This window comes from Manis javanica, chromosome 3, assembly GCF_040802235.1.
Source record: "Manis javanica isolate MJ-LG chromosome 3, MJ_LKY, whole genome shotgun sequence".
Classification (NCBI taxonomy): Eukaryota; Metazoa; Chordata; class Mammalia; order Pholidota; family Manidae; genus Manis; species Manis javanica.
This window is the reverse complement of record NC_133158.1, coordinates 68,193,453-68,211,059: the sequence shown is the minus strand read 5'-3', so window position 1 is coordinate 68,211,059 and position 17,607 is coordinate 68,193,453. Positions and strand designations below refer to the sequence as shown.

General features: G+C 45.2%; 1 protein-coding gene across 1 annotated transcript; it reads right to left on the bottom strand.

Moving 5' to 3' along the window:
* Positions 1–2,916: 2,916 nt before the first annotated feature.
* GCSAM (germinal center associated signaling and motility) lies at positions 2,917–12,436 on the bottom strand. The gene is made up of 6 exons (XM_017655492.3): positions 12,236–12,436; positions 9,461–9,529; positions 7,194–7,238; positions 6,119–6,165; positions 4,798–4,826; positions 2,917–3,907 (listed from the first exon to the last, which is right to left on the bottom strand). Exons 1-6 carry the CDS (start codon positions 12,262–12,264, stop codon positions 3,593–3,595), a joined length of 534 nt encoding a protein of 177 aa, XP_017510981.2. The 5' UTR covers positions 12,265–12,436; the 3' UTR covers positions 2,917–3,592.
* Positions 12,437–17,607: the final 5,171 nt, after the last annotated feature.

Genomic DNA, 17,607 nt, shown 5'->3' with positions numbered 1-17,607 from the left:
CTCTCTCGTTTCCCTTTTAGATATGGACTCCTGCCCTCTTCAGAGCCTGATCAGTACTGAGAAATCTCTCTTAAGTCTCCCCTGTTCCCATTACTGCTTCATTGCTGTAAAATAAGCTCATTGACACTATACTGCATTGCTGGCAGCAGTATCCAGGCTTCATTTAGTCTTTCCTTTCTGATTAGAGATCATATACTCTCAGCATCAGAAGACAGCCCCCTCACCTTACTGTTAGGAAACCAAGGTCCGGAGGGTTGGTGGAAGGCCAACTCAACGTTCCACGGTTTTTGGGGGCAAAGTCCTTCCCTGGACAGTGACACACCATCAATGGCCCCCAAGCCTGGTGGGCAGCCCCAAGGCAGGCTCAGTCTAGGTGTGGCTGGTAGCTGCAAATCCGCGAGGACACCAGTGGTGGGAGAGAAAGGGACAAGCTGAGAGGAGTGATCAGCAGACTGTAGAGACTCTCCGGGATGAGGATGAGCACTCAGTGCTTCCCCAGGTGCCTTGCAGAAGAACCCAATGTCTGCACATGGGAGGGGCTTACACTGCACACGGGCGGAACCGAGGTACGCTCAGGTCCAGTGGCTTTCTAGGTGCTTTCCGAACACAGGAGGAGGCTGGCTTGGAAAGGAACAGTCAGATAAATGTAAACAGACTCTCCTTTCCTCAGAAGGCTCGTGGGGCCTCATTTTCTTATTCTACCTATGCCCTTCCATTCCTGAGAATATTTGAACACCTGTCACCTAAGGTCATCCTAAAAACATCAGCCTTTGAATTTATTTGCTGTCAACGGTAGATTTTCCTGACCTACCGTTGCTCTGTTCTTGTACCTATCTTTTGTTCTGAATAAATATTTATTTACAGTTTAAGGGATTATTTATAGATGCTAGTATGAGCATAAAACGGAAACCACACAGCCTTCAGTTGCTGCATAAAATGCGCCTCTGTGAACTTTGGTTATGCACAGGTTTAACCAGCATGGGGGAGGGGAGTTGTATTATCTTTGACTTGAGTGAGCAAAATCCTCAGCTCCACTTTCTTGTCAAGAATACAAGAATTCGTTAGCTGAGGGGTTGCCTCTCAACTCCATGAACTTGTATACAAATTGTGTGTGTGTGAGTGTGAGCGTGTATTTTCTGTGAGAAGACTGCACAGCTTTCATCAGAAATCCTGAGACCTATGGAAATCCTGAGTATCAGCATTATATACAGACATGGGGGTTATTTCAAAGCACTTCCAAAGGGCTCTCCTGCTCAAAAATACTTCACTTTCATAATCTCTCTAAATTTTATTGTAAGAACTTTCTTTGGTTAGTCATTTATAGTTAATATGCTGTTGATAAAAGGCATATCCTTTCTGGGACAGGTAATGCTTTCACAGAGTAAGACTCAAACATTATCACTTATACTAAGAATATTTAAACCAAACCCTTCCACAATGGTCCAATGTCCAGGTGAAAAACTCCAGCATAAAATCCAGTGATTCTGTGTGTCTGTCTGGCTGGAAGACTGAGTGATGCTGAGCCACCAGGAAGATCAGCACCTGTTTTGCCCCATACAGCTTAAAGTGCTTTGTTTCCCTTTGCTTTTTGATATCATTTGAATTCAGGGTCTGTGACGGATGATTCACACACACTTTAAATGTGATACTCATGTTCACAGGTGAAGAAGCTGAGTGTCCCAGTTGCATTGGTCAGGGTCTCAAACGGGGGAAGAGAGAGAGAACTAGGATTCGAAATCACTGATCATCCAGCCTTAGTGCCCACACTCTTTCCCTAAGTGAATTCTGGCCAACGGCCAAAGTTAGGGTCCCATGGGAAAGAATGTTGCTAAAAATAAGAAGCAGAGAACAAAACAAGTCACTGTGGTGTGATTGATATTTTAGTTGAAGATCATCAACTGGCTGAAGTCTCAGCAGACTCCTGTCCCTGGATTTATCCTCCCTGGGCACTTAGCACATTTTAAACAGCAAAGTTATTTAACTTTGGTTAGCCTTGGGAACAAAACAGTAATTAAGCACATAATCCATCTACTTCTTGTCAACAAAATTGTTACTATTTTAACATCCCTAAATTAGGACAATGGCCCAGGGTTAAATAAAACAAGAAGTTGAGAACACAGGTGTGAATATAGAAATAGTCTAATTTGCTAATTACTGGTCTCACTCATCTAATTTGTGGTTCAATATTTCCCTGCCATTTTTCTGGTACCAGCTCTCATGAGTAACATCAGTATCTAAACACATTTCTGCTGAGTCTTTCTCTAAATAGACTGTTAGGGCAGGGGACTACACAATTTTTTTTCTGTAAATGGCCAAAAAAATAAATACTTCTATAGGATCTACAGTTTATTGCAACTACTCAGCTCTCCTACGTTTGAGCAGCCATAGACAGGATGTAAACAAATGAATGTAGCTGTGTTCCAAAAACATTTTATTTATAAAAACAGGAAGTGGGTCAGATTTGTCCTGTGAACCTTAGTTTGCCGACCCCTGTTTTAGGGGATAGACATCATTCTCGAAAATGAAGGAAAGATGAAGGAAAATAATCAAGGCATACAGAGAAGTGATCCTCAGAGAAGGGATGCATATATGTGTGTTATTTCTCCCATATGAACACACTATTCTTACTGTAGACATGCATTATTTCATGCACACACATACCACACCATAGAGGCTCTTCTGTGTGGTATGTTGGCGAGCACTGAGTTGGAAGCTGGGAAATCAGGCTCTGGATAAAGTTCTGCCCCTAATTTGCAACAGTGTATTGGACTAATTTATCCTCTCTGAGCCAGAAAAGGATAGGGGGATTAGAGGATCTACAAAGGTCTTTCTACTCTCTCCTTTTATGAGGATATGATTTTTTTACTAAGATTTCTAGGGAGAAACAAAAGATAAAAAAAAAAAAACCAACATGGATTCAAATTATATTAAATTTATATGAAAACCTAGACTGGAATTTAACAATTCAACACAGGTACCCAACTGAGCCACAGGGCCAGCGTGTCAAAGGAGCTATGCACAGAACACTGCTTAGAGGCATGAGCGAGAGGAGCACGTGGCGCCCACCGGGAAGCCAGCAAGGGAGGAGTCGGGCCCACCAACAAGTGGAATCAGCAATTAGCAGACTCCCCTGGGTACACTTAGTATAACGGTGAAGCTTCCTTGTGACTTCAGAGGACAGTCGTGGGGACATTTCATAAGAAGAACCCAGAGGAGCAAAATCCTTTGTGATGTGTGTGTCTGTGGGGGATGAGGGACCCTCTCTTGCCGCTGGGTAGAGCAGCCCATTTCCGAAGCTGCTCAGAACCAAAGACGGTCGCTCCTTTCTCAGAGAGTAGTGCTCGGGAGAGTTGGTTGATCTTTGGATGTTGGATATTGAGAATCTAAGAGGTCCTGTGCTTTGCAAACCACATTCTACAGAGACCACTGCAGAAAGAGCTATTTAGTGCTGGGAGGGGTGAAAGTGGAGGTGGAGCAGGGCTGGGGGACTGGGGAGAGGGAAGGGGTAAGCTAGAAGGGCTTTGTGCCCCATTCATGCTTCAGCCAGAACCCTCCACTTCCATCTTTTATTTCCTAGTGCTAAACCACTTGATTATAAACAGGAAAACTGAGTCTCAGAAGGGGGCATAAGTGAGCATGACTGTTGCAGGGAGTGAAAGGGGATTTTACTGGGCACGAGGAGTTCATATTCACTTTCTGGGGGAGGTGGACGCCTAGGGGTGGAAGGCACATGGAGCAGTGAGTACTCAGTCTCTGTTCCTCCCAAGGACGCCCGGGGTCTCTCAGTCTTGAGGGAAACGTTCTCATAGCACCCCTCCGCAGAGTTCTCTGACAGCCTTTTCCTGAGGAAGTTGTGATCGATGAGGGTGTAGCACAGATCCTCTGAGGAGCTCTGGTTGGCCTTGTCCTGCTTGTCAAAGAAGAGCTATCATCAGTACTTGGCTTCCCCTCAGTCCCTGCACATGTCAGTCTCCATGCAGGACTGACCCTACTGGGCACGATCTGCCTCCCGTGATCACCGCCCTTCCATCTCTTGACCATTTTTCCTAAATGGCTACACCACCCCAACTGCTAGCTCAGGCAGGTGGAGGACTCATGCTGCCCGGGGTCATCAGCCTTCCCAGTAAGCATGTCCTCTCTGCCCCGTGTTCCAGAGTGACCTGACCCCTGACCAGTCCCTAGGATTCCCAAAGTCTCAGGGCCCTGAGGGCATTATTTTCTTATACAAGAGAACAACCTGATTAGGTTATGATATTTAACCACCCTTTCTAGAGATGTTTGCATTGTAAAAAGGGGAAATCACTCAGGAGAAAGTTTCATTTGGTGGAATGTCGGGAGATAAAGCAAAGTAACAAAGTAGTGGGGAAAGAACATGGATTTAGGAGTGAGGCTTGATTTTAACTCATGCCCTTGCCATTTTGTCAGCTGTCTGGCTGTGGGGCATATCAATCTCTCAGCTTCCTCATCTGTAAAAAGGAGGAAATAATAGTACCAATCTTACACGATTGTGATGGTTACATGAGGTGAGATGATACATGCAAGGCTTCTACCACACTGTCTAGCATAAACCAAGTGATCAATAAATACTAGTTCTTTTGAGTAAGTTGCACAACAGAGATGGCTGCTGGTCCCACCTCCAGGCCCCGTGCACAGTGGCCTAGGCTCCTCAACACTGGCATCTAAAGTCTTTCTTTCATATCAAGGTTAGAAAGGGTCTCAGAGGCCAGGGTCTCCTGCCATCTGGGTGTCAGCATTTCTACTGTCATCTCAGATAAAGGCGCAGAGATTTTGCATTACCTGGATAGGAGCAGATGACATTCTTTCATCTAGAGAAAGAAAACAATGAATTTCAGGTTACAAGGAGATTTGAGGGGAGGGGAGGATGGGGCGGACTGGGATCTAAGCAACCCGAGAGCCAAGGGACAGCTGGGGTGCCCCTTCTCAGGCTATCCTGACCTACAGCACGTCCCTGGGGAGAGACAGGACCATCTAAATCAGAAAAGGTAGAGCTGTGCTCAGACTGAGAGGCTGAGTGGAGGGAGATACACTTGGTGGGACTTTAGGGAGGAAATCACACTTCCCACCCTCCCCACTGTCCTTCCTTACACAAAATTCATTGCATACCTACTCTGTACCCTGCACAGGGGAGACACAGAATCAGAAACAGTCCCTGTCCTCAAGGGGCTCACAGGCTAGCCCAGGAGACAGACAAGGACTTAAGAAGGATGCCCACTGCAGAGGAATGCTGTGATTTCTACTGTAGGAGATAGGGGATGGTTGCAGCATGGGGGCTGCTGCTCAAGAAGAGCTTTGCAGAGAAGGAAACCCTAAAGCCAAACATTCCCATTCCTGAATTCGATGGCAGGTACAAACAGAAGCAGACCAATTTTTCAAAAGCCAATTTACTTTTGAAAAGTGTCTCTGGCCACTCAGCAAAGAGGCAAACGGGCACCCTCGCCACCCTGTGGCAAGCGCACCAGCTGGCTGAGCATTCTCATGAAAGCCTCACGATGCGTCCTACGCAGGAGGTGGCTATGCCCATGGGTCACCTCATCTGTCATATTATGGATTTACGTTCCCTCAGTACTGACATCCCAGAGATGATTATAGAGGTGACTGTGTCAGCCTCCTAAGCCGTCCTCCCACATCTGCTCTGCTGCTTCCCTGCTACAGGTGGTTCTCTGCTCAGCACCTGGGTGACACCTTTAATGCCAATCTGATCAGACCTGCCCCTGGCTTAAAGCCCTTCAATATCTCCTGTAGTTCTCAAGACACAAACCCCCATCCTAAGCTTGACTGCAGAGCCCTGCCCCTCCTCTGTGTTCTCTGTGCCCACACTGGCCTCCTGGCAGTTCCTGATAGATGCCTCTTGCCTCTACCATTTACATTTATCCTTCCCAGTTAACCCCGTCAGCCTCTTGACGGCAGGGACAAATTGAAATCAACAGCCAGTCAATGAGCTCCAGTCCAGTGGAGAAAAAGAACATGTAGCTGGGCAACTTGAAGCAAAATGTGTGAGTATCATCCCAGAAAAGCACCCACAGAGTATTGGGGAGCACAGATAAGGGATAGTTGGAAGTGGCAGTCTATCAAAAGTCTATCAAAAGCAATGACTTACTTTCCTTTTGGGAATCTTGCCTTGCCTTAAAAATGTGTAATTTTTTCCTGTAAAAGAAAAGAAAAGGAAATTAGTTCAATATTCAGAAATTGTCAGAGGAAATTACTGTAAATTAGTATTACTTAGCTCTAAAAACTTATTTTTAATCCTTTCATTTGTTAAAGATAAAGGCTTCTTATAATGCCTCCTTCAGCATGGAGACATAAGATAGAAAAAGGGAAAAATGAAGGACAAGGCCAAAGAGAAATCTATTCCTTTGGGTCTCTCTCTTTCTCTTTCTTTTCCCTTCTCCCTTTTCTAAGGCTGATATAGTATTGATTATAGATGGAACTGAATTGTAGATCACAATAGTGATATCGATAAACTTTTTGGAGATTCTTTGACAAAGAAAATCAATTTATTTACATTATGTGAGTTAAGGAGCCATGGTTATTTCTAATCTCAACCCCAAGCCCAGTCTATGATTGCCAAACAAACGAGCAAGCAGACAAACACCTCTTATATGAGCACAAAGGTACCTGCCCTGTATACAGGATGTTGGAAAAAGATGATATAAATGTAATGGAAGCCCGTTATCATCTCAGAAGACTCAGGCAACATCTGTCCTAAGGAGAATGACCCTATGTCCTGGTTTGCTCAATCTAGTTAGTGTCATTATCAATCACTTAGCAGCCCTTAACTAATTTTGGCCTCCCCTCCACTGGCAAGTGTCTCCCAGTTTGGACAATGATATGGTCGCCCTGGCTGTCAGTTTTCTGTGCAAGTGGCAGACATGTGCGCTTCTGTACACGGAGACTCTGGGAGGTGCAGTGTGGTTAAGGGGTCTTTCTCTACATTGGTAGCCAGTTTCCTCCTTGCTTCTAAGGCTTTCCTGTTTGAGGAGCATCTATTGCCCCTGAAACTACTGTTCCTATTTTCCACCGAATCCGAACCGTTGCTTCCCTGACTGACTCTCAGCTAGTGGCAGGCTTCTGCTGTGGCCACAGAAAGTGGGCAGTTCACAGGTAACTTAGAGCAAATACCACATTGAAACCACACTTAGGGAAATGACACTTGAAAACAAGTCTCGACTCACCACGAAAGGCAGAAACACCCTTCAGCAAAGTAGCAGTCCCAGCATCTAGAACACCCAAGAGATGAAACAAATCACAAGGTTGGTTTCTGCAGCTTTGTTAGGGGGCTTCCTTTCCCTTTGTCACCACTGTGGGAAACATTTTCTTCCCCAAGAGAGTATTCATTCTAGCTGACTTGGACAATTGATCATGCAAGAATGTCTTTGTCCTCTCAGGACATTAACTAACCCTTTGGAAATAGGAATATAACACTATCAGCTCCTAGGTGAGAACTTTTCGCTGTATTCCCAGCAAAGAAAAGGTCTTTCTCATGCCCAATTCCAGAGATTTACCTGGCCTCTTATAATGAAGGACACTTAAGAGTTATCTCCAAGAAATCAAGGTACAAGTGTGTGTATCTATTTACACCACATTGTAATTGCTTGCTTGTCTATATCCTATGCTGGAATGTGAGCTTCACAAGGTCAAGGATCGTATTTATCTGTTCTTCATGGTATATATATATATATATATATATATCACCAGCATATGCCCCAGGGCCTGGCTCACAGTAGATATATTTTCCATACATATCTGATGAATGAGTAGTCAGGCACAGAGCTACTCTAGCTGGCTCAGATAATCAAATCCAAGGCATAGCTAAATCAATATGACTTATATTATTTCTTTTATGGCAGAAAAGCTCAGGATGGTTCTGCAGTCAGGCATCTAGGCCAAAGTCTAAGTTTCATTCTGGGCATCTTTCTGACTCTGAAGCATAGCCAATAGTACCTACATGGTTAAAGGTGAAGCCTTTTATAAAGTACCGCATATACCACAAACATGTGAAACCATTTGGAAAACACCATCCAAAGGCATCTCTTCTGGTGAGCTTTCCCAGGAAGCTCCCTGGGAAAGTGCAGGGGAGGAATGGCCGCTGCACTTGACCTTGGACTGTGGGCACCAGCGAGGCTGAATGTTCTGACAGCCTGTAGGGTCTAAGGTCCATCAGAGCCTTTGGGGCCAAGAGGCATGGCTATCGTTCCTCCCCCTCTTCGGGCTACATTCAGAGTTCTTCAAGTCAGCTGCTAATGTCTCCTGTTTCTGTGGCTAAACACCAGAAGGAATGTTGAATCACACCAATGCTAAGAAATCACGCTCACTGGGGAGATATGGAAGTGAGATGAAAGGAGGCAGTCAGTTCTGAATTACTGGATCAATATCTCTGGACTCTCTGAGCCACAGTTTCTTCATTGGCCAGTAAAATGAAGATATTTAAACTGCTTACCTAATGGGGTTGTAAGGGTCAGATAAAAAGCTGAATATGGGCAAAAGCGACTTTCCCTCACTCAACTTTTCTGCAATATATTGTTGCATTTCAGTTTGGATGTATTGGTTTGGGGTGGGTTCAGACAACCTCATGAAGGAGGCCAGACAAATCTCTGTGACACCAGGCTGCATGCCAGCAATTCCTGGGTCCTGTCTGCTACACAAAACTTCCCTGGCTCCCCTGGCTCCCTGTCTGCCCAGTCTCTTCTTTCCTGTAATGCCCTGTTGGTCTCTTTCATCATTTGGACTGTGTGTTCTCACATATGTCCACTGATACTCCCTAAATACACAACCTCTAGCTTGCACTGAACAAAGGCACCCTGATGGGTCTGAATCCCCAGCTCCTCACACGGGTTTTGGCTCACTGTTCGCTCTATAGTTGATACTCTTTCAAGAGCTTCTCCTGAAACCATGGCAAAAGTGCTGATGATTCTGCAGGCAGGCCACAGAACAGCTGGCTTTGCCACCTTGTGGGATTCTTAGACCTTGAGACACTAGTTCTGTATTTTAATGACTCCCTGGCACTCAAAAGTCCTGGTCAGAAAGGACTGGTGAGGAAGTACTGGCTTAGCAGAATCAAAGTAATCTTAAGTGTCTCTCTCCACAAACCTTTCAACAACTGTAGTAATGTGGGCCATGTAGTCACCTCAGAAACAGAAACGTAGAGCTTAAATGAAATGGCCGGGACGGAGCTTGAGCACAAAGGTACCTGAGCTAGACAGACAACAGGAAATAGGGGTCTTACTTCCACCTGCTAGAGTTTACACTAGCCTTCTAGCAAAATGGCACATCTTCTGTGCAAAGCTCCAGAGCGTTTTTTTCCTTTTTTGTCTTGTCTTCACATATACAGTACACCTATTGCTGAGTCTAAGCACGGTCCTCTGTGTGGGCTTTGTGAAGTTGAGGACCTGACAGATTTCACTTTTCATGGGCAAAGGTTTTTGTTTTGATTTGCTCTCACCTGGAGGTTCTCCGTCTGGTGTTTTGATTTCTCAGCTTCCAGGGCATCCCTTGAGTATTCTGCAGCCTCCTGAAACTCAGCATGACAGGAATGAGCTGAATATTTCTTCTCCAGGCTTCCCACCTCACTTCATAATTTTTCCAACTTTTCTCACTTCTGCTATTTGTGTGTAACCCCCAGAATTGCCTCAGTTTCCCCTTATTGCCCTCACATCTGTTAATCCACTTCCCAAATATACACCACAAATATGCCTTTGATCTGAAGTTCCCTCCATTCCACAGCACCAACCCACTGATGTTCTGCAACACCTGCCATACACAGCCAGTACTAAATCATTTGTTCTCAAATGGCCGGGATCCTTATGCCAACCCTGGGAATATCGGTATGTGGAGAGGCCTTTCAGTTTCAGGTACTGTGTTCAGGAATGGGGAAGGGTACTGGCCTTGTTGCCTATAAGTCACCATCTTTTATGGCAAGCACCCAAACAGAGAACATGGGATGAAAGGGGAAGAAAGGATTGAATAAGGAAAATAAGTTGGTGCATTGTTTGGGCTGGGTGTCTGTATGACCATCTTTTCATTTGTGGGAGCTTGGAGGTATAAAAAAAAAGAAACTAACAAACACTACTTACTATCTCTTTATAGATACACTATACTATAAATACATGCCTACTATATATGCCACTTAATGTATATAACATGGACATTTTACATGTTCTATTTCATTTAATCCCAGACTAAACCCATAAAGTAGATACTATGATTCCATTTTTGACCAATGAGATAACTGAGGCCAAAAAAGTCAGGCAACTTGTCCTGTGACCCCCTCTCAGCCCTCCACAGCCAGCAAGTGGGAGAGGCTGCGTTTGCTTTTGGCCGATCTCTCCCTCTAAGACTCTGAGCACCTCTCATGAAGGGATAGGTGCTGTTCTGCCCCATGGGGAAAATTTCCCTGGATTTGTAACAAATTTGATGGGGAGAGACATGGGGGGTGGGGTGGGGTAGGAGGGAAGTTGAAAATCAGATACAAGTAAATATAAGATTAATAAATATATTAAGGGAAACATTTTAAAACAACATGGAAATGAGGATGCTAGGCCAGCTGATTAGCTATTTGGGAATAAAATTTGTTCACATTTGATACCATATATTAAATGTATGGGGCTAAATGTAAAGCAATAGGACCGTAGAAAATTATGCTGTGGAGTTGCCTCGTCTTGAGATGGGAAAAAATTTTCACCTCAAATTGGTAGAAACCAAAACATTTCCAGATTTAATTCAATTGTTTAAGATATAATAAGCAAAACATAAAACATCTGGATGGCATAGACACACACACTGAAAAACATGTTCTTTGTAATATTCCTGAGAAAAGGCTCATTTCTGTACAGTACAAATAGCTTTTACTATCAGGAAAACAAAGTAGACCGAATGCCAAAACAAAAATGGGCAGAGAGATTATCAGCTCTTCACAGATGAAGAAATACAAATGGCTGATAAATACAGACATTAAAATACAGGTAATGCTATAAGCAGCTATAACTGTGATTTACCAGCTAATTTTTTTGTTTATACTTCACGTATTTTCTAATTTCTTTACAACTACCATATAGTGTCATAATCCTTCATCCCCACACCAAAGTTCCACAAACAAAATTACAAATGTGACATCAGTCATGACTTTCTCAGTCATTACATATGTATTTTGTTTTATTTTTTCTTCTCCAGACAGTTATTTTACGTTTCCTATCACTTATCCAACACTTTTTAAGTGCCTACTATATGCCAGAAAGAATGCTAGGAAACAGGAATTCAACGATGAATAAGAAAACAATCCCTACATTAGAGAAGCTCACATCTAGACATACAAAGAGGGGTTTATAATCTGACACAAGAATGCTCTAGCTGCAGGCTGCCCAAGGCCTCCAGGAAGGAGAAGTCTGACAACACTGCCTCTCAGGGAGGGGGCGGGGACATCCTGCAGGCTCTCCAGCCTCCTTTGGGCAGGTGGCATTTGGGTTCTGGGACACCAAAAAACCCTCTAAAGACCCCAAGTCCTGCAGCTAGCTCATTATCCTGAGACCACCTCAGCATGTAACCTAAGGATTCTCTTGTTTGGGGTGGTGCTAATTTTTACAATATCTGCTTTGATGTTAATAAAATGATGGTCCAAAAAAAGAATATCTTCTAATTATTGAACCCCACTCTGTCAGGCACTATCCTAGCATCACACACACTAGCAACCTCCCGGGTAGGCACTGCATTATTATTTCCATTTACTTGAGGAAACTGAGGTCCTAAAAAGTTAAACCAAGTGCTCTACCAATTTCAATAACCTCTGCTTACCTGTTGCAGGGAATGTGCACCAGAAGATGCTTCCTGGTGGCAGGAAGATTGATATTTATTTTGAATCTAAATAGTGACTAAAGGTTGGTGGTGTCTCAGCTCCTGCTGGGGCATCAACTGCTCAGGAGAGCATCCCTCTCCGGCCCTTAGAAAGTGGTCCCATTTCTTAGGTGTGCTCTATTGCACAGACTTCCCTCAGTAACGTCCTGCTGCCTGTCAGTTGTTCTCCAACAGATGCTCAGTCTGACTCTGGGGAAAAGGCCAGACCTATGAGGAATTGAACCTGGTGTCTGGCATGTAGGAGGCACTCAATTCAGGTCAGTTCCTTACCCAATTCCCTTCCCCCAACCCAGGGAAGACCCCTTTTTCTCTTTCAGGCTGCACTGCCAAGCCCCTCTCTCCTGCCCACACTGAGGGGGTCGGGACTCACCTGTTTTCTCTCAGCAGAGAGTTCCCCATCCTCTCTGTTCCCTTGGTGCCTCCCTTCAGCAGCTCAGAGACGGGGCTGTGTGGCTCTGGCCACCTGTGCAGGCAGAGCTGAAAGGAGAAGAGTACCTCTCTGCAGAGGGGAGGTGGAGCCCAGGGGAGGAGAGTCAGAGATGCACACACACAGCTTCCTGAAATGTCAGAGCCTGAAAGACCAGGCTATTGGCCTTACCCAGAAACCATTGGTCAGTGAGAGCCTAGGGCCTCTGGGGAAGCCCCTTCAGCAATTAGACGGGCTATGAGAGTTTTTCACATCAGATGCTTAAATTCATTAAACCACTTGGTAGTCTTAGGAAAGTCAGAGGAGGGAACTTTGTTTTAAAAACAAGAAAAGTTTAAAACAAATTAAAAGTCAAACCACAGACCAATAAAAATCATCAGCAAAATATTGACCTAATAAGAAGAGTTTTATCCAGCATATATAAAGAACCCTCAAAACTCTCTGAAAGGAAAACAAGTACCCAGTAACAAAAAGGGCAAAATAATATAACAGATACTTCATAGGAAAATATACAGGCAGCGAATAAATACATGAACAAATGCACAACACTACAGTCATGAGGGAAATATAAATCACAACCCCAATGCAATACTTTTACACAACTACTAGAATGGCTGACATGAAAAACAAAAACAAAAGCTGAAAATACCAAGAGTTGACAAGGGATGGAGAACATCCAGAAGGAATGAAAAATGGTTCAATCTCTTTGGGAAGCAGTACGGCAGTTTCTTATAAAAGTAAACACAGCCTTACCAGACTACCTAGTGAGTCCACTCCTAGGCATTTGACCAAGTGAAATAAAAATTAAGACCTCTAAGAGCCTGTAGGCAAATATCTACAGCTGTTTTACTCATGATTGCCCCCAAATCCCCGGATATAACCCATTGATCTCCAGGTGGTGAATGGTAACAACTGGTGAATGTTATGTCCACACAGTAGATGCCGCCCAGTAATAAAAAGAAGTGGATCTTCTGGTATGCATGCAACAACCTGGATGAATGTTAAATGCATCACACCAAGTGAAAGAAACAAGCCTTACAGTCTACCTTTTGTGGCATTTAAGACAAAGCAAACTCAGGGACAGAAAACACATCAGTGGTAGTCAGGAGCAAAGGTTAAGGGAGGTTTGAACTTCATGGGGCAGGAGGGAACTTCTTTGTTGTTTGGTATCTTGTGGTGGTGGCTACATAACTACACACATTTCTCTTAATTCATAGGGCTGTGTACCAAAAAGCATGCACTTTACTATATTAAATTATATCTCAATGAAAAAGAGGAGGCTAAGAAAAAGAAAAAAATGAACCTTGGGATAGGAATCATTGATTATTTTGGTGTTATTTTTATATCTGATGGCTGGTTCCAGTTTGGTCACTCCTTTATTCCTTCATTCCTTCAAGTGTATGTTGAGCACCTACTGTGCGCTGGACACTGCGGGTTCTATGGTGAGCAAAGAAGATCTAGGCTTGTCCTTAGGGAGCTCCTTGAAATGAAATAAAGCAAAGTAAAATGCTTTATTGCTTGTCCTTGCTTAATATGGAGATCATCGCTACACCAGTCAGGAGCAGCATGGGGAGGTTGCTGGGAAGGACGTTTTAGAGAAATTAGCGTACAAGTTGTGCATCAGCAGATCCATCACACAGCACTCTCGGCCCTGCTGTTGCTTGCCTGACTTCAGTCTATCTCTACAGCAGCACTTTGTTGCAAAAGGGTAGACAAGTGGACTTCCTGCCTGGGAGAAAGCACTCTGGAGCGTGGACAGCCTGTGAGAGACAGAAGGGTGATGCCAATGCAGTGGGGGTTTGATATACAAAGCCAAATATATTATTATTTGTAACATTTTTGTGCTGTACAATACAAATTGAAAATAAGAAGCCCAATTCTCTGTTCAACAGAGCTTTCACTTAACAAAACCTGTAAGTTCTTTCTCTCTGTCTTTGAAATGCATGTATATATTTTTAGAGGCTGAATAAGCAACCTAGGAATGTTTCCTCCAGGACTTGGGAATCATCTCTTCCAAATGCCACCATCAAGGAAGGTAGTGCCCCCAATTCCGAGTGTCTCTTGGAGGATAGCAGCCTAACTTCAGTGGCCACCTGGCTCCAAACCACAGCCTACCTACTTCCAGTCCAAAAGATGAGAAGAAATTTTCTCTTTTAAGGACAGTTAGCAACCACATTACCAAATGAATGAAGGATGAATTATGTGTGAAAAAATGTGCAGTCAAATCCTCCTAATTAAGGACTAGCCATTGTTTATCTTGAGAAAATGTATGCAATGGATTGTGTCTGTTTGGTTATATGAAAGGGCAAGAACTCTTTGTCTTGGTAGTCTCTTTAGTCGACTGCCCCTGGTGTTAATCACATTCTGTTTTGATGCTTATTTAGTAATAAGGCTGTTTTTTGTTTCTTCTCTTTTTGTGGAGAGCTTTTCTGGGTTGGCAGGAGATTTTGTTCTTAATTATATTTGCCCGACAGTACCTTCTTTCAATTTTTCATTAATCCCTCAAATAATTGACTCTAGGAAAGATGTTAGGGTGGCAGATTTTCTTACCTTGGGAGTATCTAAAATTCAGAAAATGCTCTCCTCAGTAAATCAGATGAAGCAATGAAGAAAGAAAATTCTTAACAAAGCATATACTAAAAATCCCTGCACACAGATCTAAGAAAATGGGGCTGCTCTAGTCTGTTTCTTCAGTGCTCCTCTGTCAAAATCACTTCCTTTCCCAGGCTGGATAGTTACAATAAATTTTAGGGAGTGTCTTCCAAGTTATCTAAAGTTTTCTTTTCCGTGTATATGAAATCTGAGATAACAGCCAGTGGTTTTCCATTTTGTGTGTGACGAAAGTGGTGTGTGTGTGTGTGTGTGTGTGTGACAGAGAGAGAGAGAGAGAGAGAGAGAGAGAGAGAGAGAGAGAGAGAATATGAAGGAGTCTTGACATACATTTATAATTGACCTTTCTTTCCCATTACCTTTAAGAAGAAATGAAAAATTCAACCCAGCCTTAAAGTCCCTCTCCTCAACAAGGCCTCTGCACCTCCTGCACTTTCTAGAGATGAGCAGCAGGGAACCAGAGTTTCCCAGTGTCAGGGAGGAGAGACAAAATGGACAAGGAGCTTAGCCAGTGAGGAGGGCTATGGTCAACTCTTCGCCAGTGTGGATTAAGATATTCCAGGCCACAGGGGGTGCACCTTGAGCAAACAGTCTGGATGCTGCCCTATGGGTAGCTTAATTAGTTCCAATGCTGAGTAAGTTTTCCTTTGAGTCCAGAGAGTCAGAGCCATAGGGCCTAGGGTTAAAAATCAATCTGCTATTGCTGGGGAATATTCCCTAACTTGGAAGCTTCAGTTTTACCCAGGCCACTAGATGGAGAAGCTGAGCTGTGGAAGTGTTAGCTACCCTTCATGAAAATTTCTTTTGATTGTTTCAAGTATCAGGAAAGAGCAGGACCTTTATAATATACACATGTTTTGCTGTGAAACTGACTCTGGTGTAAATAATTGACCTCTGAAGGGTCCCCACCAGTAAGATGGCAAACTTCCGGCTTCTCTTCGGGGGGTCCTCAGTTCCCACCGGCGCCACCTGAAGCCCAATCACCTCTCGCCCCCCTCCCAATCCCAGCACCTAGCCAACAGCCACCAGCCCCGTAGAAGTGACACCTCAATCAATTCATGCCCCCTCCTATATAACCCAGCACCTTTCCCTAATAAAGCGGAACTCTCCGGTGAATTGCTGCTATGTGTCGCTCCTTTCCTTTCATTGGTGCCGAAACCCGGGAGACGGGACACCCCAACTGGGCCCCGTCTTCCCCCGACACCAGCAGCAGCTTGCCCTCGTCCTCTTTTTCTGGCGCTGGCTCATCACACTCACCACTCCTCTCTGGCCTTTAGGTAAGTTTCCCCCCCGGAGTGGGCCACTCTTCCCCGAGCTATCGCAGTGCCATTGACCGTGATTGTCCGGCAAGGCCCTGACGCTCGGGGATGAGGAGGGAACGCTCCCCGCCTCAGGCCTTCACGGCTGCGGCAGACCCTCAGGCCCCTCCTCCAAAAGCCATAAATCCCCGCCTCAAGCCTTTACGGCTGCGGTGGACGCTCAGGCCCCTCCTCCGACAGTCAAACGCATTCACCATCCCTTCCATCAGTGCTGAAAGTTTTTAAACAAAATTTCCCCGGGGTGGGCCACTCTTCCCCGAGCTATCGCAGTGCCATTGACCGTGATCGTCCGGCAAGGCCCTGACGCTCGGGGATGAGGAGGGAACTCTCCCCGCCTCAGGCCTTTACGGCTGCGGCGGACCCTCAGGCCCCTCCCCAAACAGCCATAAATCCCCGCCTCAAGCCTTTACGGCTGCGGCAGACGCTCAGGCCCCTCCTCCGACAGTCATAAATCCCCGCCTCAGGCCTTCACGGCTGCGGCTGACTCTCAGGCACCCCCCTCCAACAGCCATAAACAAGGTGACTCCTTTGTGGATGAGAACGCTCCCTTTTCCCCCCCTCCTCCTTCTGCTCTGTCCGCCGAAAACGCCTAGCGCTAGGTACCTCGTGACTCCTGCACTCTGCCTTCTTAGGGAAGTCTGGGTGACGACCCACACTTCCCAAGAAATTCCGACTCGTATACGAGTTTCCGCAGACCACCAAGGATCATCGGGGATGCCCTTTGTCTCCTTGTGGTCTGCTTCCAGTCCGAGGATCTCCGTTCGTCTTCCCCTGTTTGTCTCCTTCTCTGTCCTTTAGCGATGGGAGCCTCCTCATCCCTCCCTGAAAGTTCACCTCTTGAATGCCTGCTTAAGCATCTGGCTACCCTCTCCCTGATGCCTGATACAAAACCAAAACTTCTCCGTAAATATTGCTCCCAAGATTGGCCGACATACCCCCTAGACAATAAAAACCAATGGCCTGCAGGGGGAACTCTTGATCCTAACATCACTCGCGATCTTTTTAACTACTGCCAGCGCCTGCAAAAATGGAAGGAGATTCCCTATATAGAAGCTTTCCGCCTCCTCCTCTCCCCGCCCCCTCCCAAGTTCTCCTAGCCTGCAAGCCGCCGCCCCCAGTGCCGGAAAAAGAGGACGAGGGCAAGCTGCTGCTGGTGTCGGGGGAAGACGGGGCCCAGTTAGGGTGTCCCGTCTCCCGGGTTTCGGCACCAATGAAAGGAAAGGAGCGACACATAGCAGCAATTCACCGGAGAGTTCCGCTTTATTAGGGAAAGGTGCTGGGTTATATAGGAGGGGGCATGAATTGATTGAGGTGTCACTTCTACGGGGCTGTTGGCTGTTGGGGAGGAAGGGAGAAGGGCTGTTGTAGGAAAAGAAGGGGAAGGGA